This window comes from Sinocyclocheilus rhinocerous, unplaced genomic scaffold, assembly GCF_001515625.1.
Source record: "Sinocyclocheilus rhinocerous isolate Xijiao unplaced genomic scaffold, SAMN03320098_v1.1 scaffold4326, whole genome shotgun sequence".
NCBI classification, from domain to species: Eukaryota; Metazoa; Chordata; class Actinopteri; order Cypriniformes; family Cyprinidae; genus Sinocyclocheilus; species Sinocyclocheilus rhinocerous.
The window spans coordinates 39,504-50,180 of NW_015623495.1; the positions used below are offsets into that span (position 1 = coordinate 39,504).

The 10,677-nt window shown below is 35.6% G+C and overlaps 1 protein-coding gene across 1 annotated transcript in view; it reads left to right on the forward strand.

Moving 5' to 3' along the window:
* Positions 1 to 7,919: 7,919 nt before the first annotated feature.
* LOC107755753 (C-X-C chemokine receptor type 3-like) overlaps positions 7,920 to 10,677 on the forward strand; it is a 6,487-nt gene continuing 3,729 nt past the window's right edge. Inside the window, exons 1-2 of the mRNA XM_016572685.1 lie at positions 7,920 to 7,951; positions 9,345 to 9,722. Of these exons, the coding sequence (XP_016428171.1) occupies positions 9,348 to 9,722 (375 nt within the window). The 5' untranslated portion in view covers positions 7,920 to 7,951; positions 9,345 to 9,347. The remainder of the gene's footprint in view (positions 7,952 to 9,344; positions 9,723 to 10,677) is intronic.

Sequence of the window (10,677 nt, forward strand, 5' to 3'; positions counted from 1 at the left end):
CTTTTTTTTTTTTTGGTTATAGAAACTAAAGCCTCACTTATTTCAGATATGAGATTAAAATACAATTTAGTATAGTTATATTTAATATTATTACAACTGTTCAAAACAAGTATCAATGAAAAGTACCACACAATGTACCTAAATGTCAGTGGTGAATCAACAAAGTTTGTCATTAAAATAAGTGATAGAAATCTTCAGAAAAAAAGATAATTAATTAATTTTTTGAGTGAAATATTCCTTTAAAAATATCAATGTGAAACATTAAAAATATTTTTTTTGTGTGTGTAATGCTTGATATCTCGACCTATGTGATTCTCAATTAGATTTTCTTTATCTCTATACATTATAAGCAAAATGACAAAATGACTCTTGAAATGTTACTGAGATGATAGCAAGCTTTTGTTAACATTTATCAACACATCTGAGTAATTCTGTCCTTCCTATCAGGGTCATCATTTAAGATATACCCTGCTGAATAGCTTTGTTTGGATGAGTTTCACTACTTGTTCTTCAGTAATACAAAAATAATAATTAAGTTCAATATGCAAAATATTTGTAGGAAGTTCAAGAGTTAACACACTGTGCTTTGAGAGAAGGGCCAGGGGCTTAAGAAGAAAAGTGATATCTCCTGTCTGCAGACTTTTTTTCTTTTTTTTCTTTTCTTTTTTTCGCACAGCACAGGAAACCACAGGTGTAGCAAGTATAGAGACTCAAGTTTTTTTTACTGATATAGTTTTGTTAGTAGCAGCCTTTCAGAGCAAAATACACACTTGGAAGAGGTTTAAAGTACTGGTCAGAATGTGGAGAAACAGTTTGCAGTGTGGTCATACTCAATGCCATAGTTCCTTCATACCTCCTCTCAACTTGAGAACGTGGTAATGTGGTGGCGTCTTTTTCTCATGGTGTAGATATAGGAAGCGAGGGGTTGTTCAATCAACATGGCAGTGTTGTTGCAGTTGTTTCTAAGATTGTTTTTCAAGTTTGTCTGAAATTGCTTTTCTTGACAACAGTCAAAAGCATTCAGCCGTGATTCAAATAAATGGAATAAAATACTTAACAACCAAACCCATCTTCCACAGAAAACAAATAAACAGCCGTTTTTCCTTAGCCTCAGCAATTCCCTCACTATCCACTTCCCTAATTTGAGAAGAAAAAAGAAATGACAGTCTTCACGGTTTTCAGTGGCCCCGCTGTAGCACCGAACCTGTTACATGTACACACTACTAAAAAAAGTATCAAAAATGTGTCATTTGTTTCCAAGATAGGCCTATTATCATAAAAATACTGATACACAAAAGTAACAATTACATGAGAGTCTTGTTATGACAGTAGTGCAGTGTCATGAAAGCTACTTAATGTCTTAGTAGTCTCAGTTCCTCAAATAAAACAAGACCATGGCAACAACACCTGCACTCAATATTATTTTGTTTTACATATTCACAGTTGTTTGAACAACCCATACGGACATGAAATACTGTAGACACTTTAAAACAAGTAAGATGCAGAACAACAGACCTGTGCTGCAAAGATTATACACTGCAAATAAATAAATATATTAATCAATATTTGTATTGTTTCCCAGTAACAATATCCTTATTATCTTTAAAACAAGATACATTTATTTAAAAAGTAGCATTTCTTAATATGTTTGTAAGGACCAACCATTGACCCAAGGAAGGATCTAATGGTCTGGGCAATGGTTTTTTATTTATGCTTCTGTAAAGTTCACTTCATTTTTTAGATTTTAGTTTCAGTTTGATTCTAGCTCTGTGCTTAATCTGAATCCAATTTCAAATGATTTTCAAAATTTAGACTGAGATTATTATTAATATAGCTCTGTTTTAATTTTGGTATGATTCTATTATTCTCTTACTCTTTCATTATTCGTTCATTAGGGACCCGATGTCACACAGAGGCCCAATCCCAATTCTACCCCTTACCCCTTCACTTTCCCCTTCCCTTTCGTTTCGCGCGTTCACGTGAAGGGGTAGGGGTGTCTCAATTCTCTTTTGGCTGGAGGGGTAGGGGTAGGGGGAAGGGCCAGATAGCCCTTCAAATGAAGTTTTTTCGGGACCTCACTTCAAACGAAGGGGCATGAAAAAGTTCCCCGCATATGGCAATATGGCTGCCTGAGCAAGCAGAGAGACCCATAAATGTAAGTATTTTTTTGGCATAAAAGGATTTTAATAACAAATAATCATTTGTTTTATGTTGCATTCAATCTTGTGTTCATATGTACGGTTATGTTCTCCGAAGAAACGTTTACAAAAAATCGCTATGATAAAAGTTCGCTAATGTTATTGACTGCATGATAGTTCCACAATATATTTTATTGATACCCGCTGATTTGACAACGTAAATATTAGTTTGGTGGCAGGTAACTTCTCTTTTAACACACGTCTGATCAATGCATTGTTTTTACGTTCATGAATACGTGAATACGTGGAAGTTTGTGATAAATATCGGCGCATTTTCTTTGACGTAAGAGCTAGCGACGACATATGATGACGTGTAACGGTGTAGTAGTGGTGTCCCATTTCTTAGGGGAATATTTTCAGCCCTACCCTTGTCACTCTGTTTCAAGGGGCAAGGGGAAGGGGTAGGCGTAGGGGAAGGGGAAGGGGAAGGGGAAGGGGTATAAAATAGAATTGGGATTGGGCCAGAGTCTCACGCCGGCCGATCAGAATCTCAAGGTCACAAACTATGGTTCACCACTCCATGCTTGCTCATGACAAGTGTAGTTTGCTTAGTCATGTTTATACAACTTGCTAAGTCAATGATCAAAAGGTCTCAGATGATGTGCTTCATGCTCGATTCATTCATGGCCTAAAAGTTTTTTCTTTTTTTAAGAAAAGAAAAGAAATGAAAAAGAAAAGTCAAGTTTATGTGTATAGAAAAAGGATCAAAGTGACCCTGAGTTGCATATAAGGGTTAAGTTTATTTTCTATTCTTATTCTTAATATAACAAATTGTAAAAAGATTTTTACATTTCAGTGTCTGACACACACACACACACACACACACACACACAGTCTGGTTCACTATCCTTGTGGGGGAATCTCCATAGGCGTAATGGTTTTCATACTACAAACTGTATTTTCTGTCGCACTACACCAACCCTACTCCTAAACCTACCTCTCACAGAAAACTTTCTGCATTTTTACAATCTCAAAAAAACTAATTCTGTATGATTTATAAGCTTCTGTACCCATGGGGACCTCAATTTAGGTCCCCACAGTGACACAAGTCCCCATGAGTTGGTGTGTAATCAGGTTTAAGTCCCCACCAGTATAGAAAAACCTGTACACACACACACACACACACCATTAAAAAGTTTTTTTTATTGTTTTTCAAGGAAGTCTCTTATGCTCACCAAGGCTGAATTTACTTGATTACAAATACAATAAAAACAGTAATATTGTGAAATATTATTACTATTTAAAATAACTGTACACACACACACACACACACACACACACACACACACTGGTTTCCATGTTTAATGGGGACATTCCATAGACGTAATGGTTTTTATACTGTACCCTAACCCTACCCCTAAACCTATCCCTTATACAAAACACTGCATTTTTAGAAAACTTTGTTTAATATGATTTATAAGCTGTTTTCCTCATGGCGACCACAAAATGTCCCCAGAAGGTAAAAAAATGACTGGTATTACAATCCTTGTGGGGACATTTGGTCCCCATAATGTAGGGAATACCAGGCACACACGCACGCACACACACACACACACACACACACACACACTGGGCTTAAGGGCACAATGGAAAACTAATAATCTGAAAGGTCATGATTCACCAAGGTTTGAGGTTTGAACCAGTTTACTAGCACATGATCTTTAACCACTAAGCTAAGATCATGTAGCAACATTTTTTTGTCAATTAATGTGCACATTACCTATATTGTAATGCTTTAATGTTATCTTTTATTTGAATGCAGTGCAAAGATTAATGTATATGTAATAGTACAACATCTATCCTGAGTATTTGAATTAAATAATAAAAAAAAGAAAATTCAGAGAAGCTTAAGCTACTGAACTAGGTCAGACTTCCCCTGACTGCAGGTTTATTTACTCAAATGTTGCTACTGCAAGAGTTTGCATAAGTGCCAATGATCGCTCAGAGGTTTGTTAGTGCTGGTGAACACCATGTGAATCCTGTTATGCTGTGTTAAGAATACTTGTTTGCCATTTAACTCTCTACCGCACGCATTATGATAGACCTATAGAAAAAAATATTTAAATATTTTTCTTTTCTAAGAATGGCTTAACTTGAAGTGCTGTAAAAAAAAAATGTGGGGAAAAAAAATTATTTTAAGGTACTTTGTGATATGTTGCCATATGGCAACAGCATACAATAGTGGATCTAACTTAGAATAAGTGTAAGCTTACTTATAATTCTACACCGGACTCGAGCGGCGCGGTGCAACAAAATACTATAGAACTCATTATAATCAGTGATGCTGTCTACACTGGATGAAAACTGCTGCTGCGTTCTATTTATGACGTATTGACACAAATTTCAAATGATTTTCAACGGTCGCTTTATCGCGTCCAGTGTATACAGACTTTAGCTGTCGCGTCTGGTGTAGACGCAGTGTTACTCACCTATCGAGAAGAAACAAAGCAACCTCGGCGTCCGATCGCAGGCCTTCCGCTCCTTGAGTTCTCTCCAGCGCTGGAAAGCTGATCCGATATTTACACGGGTCCTACTTCTTGCCTTAAGCCTTCTTTTGTTCCGCAGACGTTTTCCTCTTTTGTTTTTTTATCTGCCATCTCTATCTTTCTGTGGTCACTCGGCTCGGCTAATGTCCGTCCGCGCTCTCTAGCGCTCTCTCCTCCACATCATGAGTAGACACGCCCCTTACTGCTGATTGGCTGCAAGTTTGTTTGGTACTCGGCCCGACTCAGTTTTATAAAGTGTTTAAATTAGAAGTCAATGGTAAACAAATTCATTCTTCAAAATATCTTATTTTGTGTTCCACAGAACAAAACATAAACAAATAAATAAATAAAGAGAGATTAGTCCAGACTAGTCCAGTGGTGTTCTAAAAACTTGTAAATTGCAAATACAGATAGAAATATTAAAAATTAACATACGGGACTACAGTTACAATTTCTCAGTATCTATCAAGTTTTTGCTAGACATAGCATTTCCCAGAGCATAAATGAACATTTGAAATAGAATTATGAATGACTGACAACTGATCGTTATCATATTTCCTCTTTTAAACCTGTCTCCTCCTTCTAGCTGTCTTCTACACATCTGCCTGCTATGACCTTTAGGTTTATTTATGAGTAACCTTCAATTGGTCAATAATTCCAGCAGCTCTCAGCGATATGCTGTGGTAAGTGATGTCCTGTCAAACATCATTTATTCTTATTTTTGCAATTTCCTCAAATATCTTGATTTGATGTTTCTTTTGATTTTGTAACATTGCAAGTTAAAATGTTTAATTTATTTTGTAGACAAAAAATGGGAAACTGAATAATGTATAAAGTCAGATCAATTCTCTTAAATAATATTACCAAACAATCTTTTTTACTTTTAAAATCTAGTCTGATAAAAGTTAAACAGTAAAATAAACTTTGTTAAAATAGACTATATTGGTAGTGCTGTACTTTCGCTTTAGACCATAGCCTAATAAATGAAAAGTAAAACACACAAATAAGATTAAGTTACTTCTGTTTCTGAATAAAGCAGGAGCTGATGTCATCAAATAATGTTTGTTTTGATATAATTCTCTGAAGTTATCCATGAGGAATAAAATATAGCACATGTAAATCATTTTTAGCTCTGAGAAAGGCAGTGTCAGTCATCTGAAGGCACGTTGCATATGTTTCCTGTATTCATAGTTTTCATGTGACTACACATTCTTACAGGAAGTTTTCCTCCACTGCCTGCCTGTTATTTTTTACCAGTTAGTAGTAAGTACTAATGTATTAAGACAGTGATATTACAAGACCAAATTCAGTATACACTTTATTGATGATGCGTACTATACAGGCAAGCATACACACCCAGAATATGTACACAACACGGTAAATTGCACAGTAAGAGTTACCCTTAGCAAATCATTATAAACAAAATTTATAATATGGCTTAATGCATCAAGACAGGCTTGTGCTTCAGTTCAACGCATGTTTTACCCGATATGTCTCCATGCCAGTCACGTGACTGAAAACTTTGAATTGACAGCATACACAAATTGCATAAATAAAATGTTTATGTAACAAATGCACCTGTTTCTGGAAATCAATCAGTAGTGATTTGATGTTTTTTTTTTTTCAAACCATTTTAGCATAATGATTAAAAAAATTTATTTATTTAAAAATTATGTTATTTCATCATTTTTGAAGACTGCAGCCACATTCAAATACTGTGTATTAGTTTTTAAATAAAAAGGTGTTTCTGATACCAAGCAGCCAAAAAGCATGATCTCCCTCAAAACCTGCAGCTGAATTGAATGTTGCACCAATTTTGCACCTAGTTGTTATTTGATGTGGGGCCAGAGTGAGCCAAGCTCCTGTGAAGCCTGGTCCACAATGGTTAAATTATAGTGCTTTCTTAATACAGAGACATTAAACTCCTTTTGTGTCCTATAGTAAACGGACATAAAAATTAAATGATTTAGTGATGATTAAAGGATGACAGAATTCTTTTTGGAACCCATATGAAACAGCTTGACTATGGAGAGTGATGTTTAAAATTCGTTACAAAATTAACAATTCCTTAAAAGAGTGTGTTGCCCTGCTAAGTCCAATGAGACGTTTTTGGTTTGGTGTGGGCTGGTATTTTAGGGTCATGACGTTTGCAAGTAAAACAAAAATAGAGAGGTGGTACTTCCTAACCTCAGGTGCAACTTCAACAGAATTTGACATACTAGGCTAGTGCCCGTTTAAGAATGTCGTATTTGCCAAGATTGTATCTAAATTGAGCATCTGATCTACTGGTCAATCTTTAGCTATAACCACTCTCTAAATCTGTGCTCATCGTCTCCCAGTTCCCTTTTCTTTTGCTTAAAAGAATTCGACCAGATTTCTCTTCTCTATTCTCCTTCAAACTTTTTCATTTGTAGCTTTCACTTGGCCTTTAATAGTGACAGGTTCAACCTGACACAATAACAAAATCTCTGCACGTAAGGTAGAAAACCAAAATCAGTCAACAAAAAGTACACATGAATATTCGTGAGCAGTGAGGTGTGCAAGTGAGAATAACGAGAAAACTGAAGAACAGGACGTGGTGTAAAGGTGTGAAAAAAACAGCCCGCTGTATGAGCATGTGTGACATAAGGATGAAACAAGCAAACGGAGCAAAAGAAGTTATACTTTGCAACTATTACTTTTACAAAATCAGCAATGGAGAATTTCAGAATCATACTTACAGAAAATAAACACATATTTTAAATATTTGTAATACAAAAACAGATACAGGCTATAAATAACAAAGTTGACTGGATTTTATGGTTTTCTGAGTGAAATGCTAAAAAAAAAAAACACTTGTACATTGCAAATACACTTGACTGGAATATTATCAGTTAGCATACAGAACTAAAGTTACAATTTCTTGGTATCTCCATATTTGTCTAGCGTTTTGTAGACAAGAGGATCCATAAGATTGATGAACAATTAATGAACAATGACTGTTTGTCAGCCTGTAACATGCATCGTATATCTGCATTTCCCAGAGCACAACCTTTCATTGAGAAAGCAAAATTAACATTTGAAAAAGAATTGTGAATGACTGACAACTGATCTTTATCTTATTTCCTATTTCAAACCCTGGTGCTCCCTGTCACTGTCTCCTCCTCCTCTGTCTGTCTGTCTGTCTTCTATGCATCTGCATGCTGTGACCTTTTATTATAGAGTAACTCTCTATGTGCCAATCATTTCAGCAACTCTCAACTACTGTGAGATCCCACACTTAGAGAGGTACGTTTTCTTCCTTTCAAACTTTTTTCCTTTTTCCAACTGTTTATTATAGATCTCCATCCATCATATAGCCATACACCCACTTCACGTTGTATCATTGCTCAAATGAATGTTTTATGTTTGTAATAATTTTACATTTGAAGATTGTCAGTGACCATCTTATTTGATTTATTATTGGATGTATTTATTCCTATAATGTTTAGTGCACTTTGCTTCCCATATATACTAATATGCAATATGAAAGAGTTTTGAATGAGCTTCAGTTCCAATTTTGATGAATTACGAATTAATTACTTTATAGTTAAGTTAGATGTTAAATGTATTTCCAGCACAAACAGACTTTATTTATGCTATGAAGGGAAATACCAGGGGGTGACACCTCCACAGATACCGGGTTTCAATCACTGACATTCAGAGCTTTATTGTAAAACCCATGGTTTCCCATAAAGCGTAGGGTTCATGACACTAGGTACTACACTATCCAAAACTAACCACAAGCTCATTTTCAAAGAAATTGTACTTTTACCAGGAATGGCCACTCAGGATGGTGATAGACCGTTACCTCAGCAGCAAACGTGAAGGTCACAGGAGATTTAATTTGGTCTCATCAGTGTTGAGAAACTGAATTGCATTATGACTGATAGGCATCAGTGATGAATGTACTTTGTGGCCACTGTGGTTTTACATTTTCTCTTATCTGTTCAATTGAGTGATTCAGTGAAATATGAGAACAACTTTTTGCGTGCCAAAGCTTCTGTAACTGAACTTATTAAATCCTGGGTTTTGCTTCAGAATAGAGGAGCAAACCAGGGTATATGTATCCTAATATATGCAGCATTATACAACATTTAGTCATCATATACATGCTATTTCAGACCTGCAAAAAAAATAAAAATTCCTTCGGTGGAACAAAAAAGAAGATTTTTTGATTAATGTTTTATCTGTACAATTAAAGTAAAAGGGATCCAAAACACTGGATTCTATTGACTTTCATTTTTATGGACAATCAATCAATCAATCAATCTGAATGCGGTCTTTCATGTTTTTTATATTCCGCAGAAGCAAGTAAGGTTTGGAACGAACATGAGGGCGAATAAATGATGACAGGATTTTAATTTTTTGGTGATTGATATTCTTTCAATCATGTCTCATCATTGCCCCCTTCTGGTCAAAACACGTTACTTCAGCAAAAGTACTTCAGGCATAAACTTACATCTTGTATATATTTGTAAGATTATTAATTAGAGTAAAAGACTAAATTGAAACTTTACCCTCAAACTTTAAACTGTGCATTCACAAGACAATGATGGTTCATATAAAGAAAAAAATGCTGACAGTAGAATGGATGATATATATACTAATTCTATATGTTTTGTTTTGTTTTTTTCTTCAGAAAATGAATGGTGACAAAAAGATAACACTTTTTGATCCTAGTGACTTGGAGGACTTATACAATTACAGCTACAATTACAGCTACATCCCGGATGGTGAAGGAACTGTGTGTGGTCAGGAGTCGAGCATGTACTTTGATTCCATTTTTATTCCGGTCCTTTACTCTCTGGCGCTGGTAGTGGGGCTGGTGGGAAATGGGCTGGTTCTGGTGGTACTGTGGAAGAAGAGAACGAGCTTGAACGTTACCGACACCTTCATCCTCCATCTGAGTTTAGCAGACATTCTGCTGCTGCTAACGTTGCCCTTCTGGGCTGTAGAGGCAGTTAAGGGGTGGATCTTCGGCACATCACTCTGCAAGCTGACTGGAGCTCTGTTCAAGGTGGGCAAATATGTCTATGGGGTCAAGAATTATTGGTGGCAGTTTTCATGGCCTTGTGTTGATTTCATGAAATTATTTGGTCATCTGCTTTTCCATTTTATTGTTTATGCATATCTTCAGTAATAATAATATTCTATAGAATAGACATTCAGTTGGAAGTAAAGAGATATTCCTCTACCTATAGCTGTTCAAATAATTATATTTTCATGGTAACAAAGTTGTAAAAAGTTGTAAAATTAGACATAACTTTACACAGAAAAGGTTAACAAGTGATGTTTTCACACTAAAATACGTATTGTTTACATCTTGTGGCCATACTTTTTAAACAGTGAGTATTTTAACAGATTTTACTGGTCGGCTCCATTCACTTCCATTGTTCCTCAGTGTAATCCAGATTTTTTTTTAAGAGGTGGAAAATATTTTTTGTGTTAAAGGATTAGTTCACTTCCAGAATAAAAATGTCCTGATAATTTACTCACCCCCATGTCTTCTAAGATGTTCCTTTCCAATGTGATTACGTAATGTGTGAATTTGCTGACGTGCATCCTGAAGCTAGTGCAATAGTGCAATTTGTGGTTAAAAAGTTTATACAATTTTCATTCTTTTTAGAAAATGGCCAATCGTTTAGCTTGATAAGACCCTTATTCCTCGACTGTGATCTTATAGAGCCCTTTGAAGCTGCACTTAAACTACAATTTGGACCTTCAACCCGTTGGCCACCATTGAAGTCCAATATATGTCCTGGAATGTTTTCCTCGAAAACCTTAATTTCTTTGCGACTGAAGACAGAAAGACATTCCAGGATTTTTCTCCATATGGACTTCAATGGAACCCAACGGGTTGAAGGTCCAAATTTCAATGCAGCTCCAAAGGGCTCTATACGATCCCAGCCGAGGAATAGGGGTCTTATCTAGAGAAACGATCTGTCATTTTCTTGAAAAAAAAAAGAAGGAAG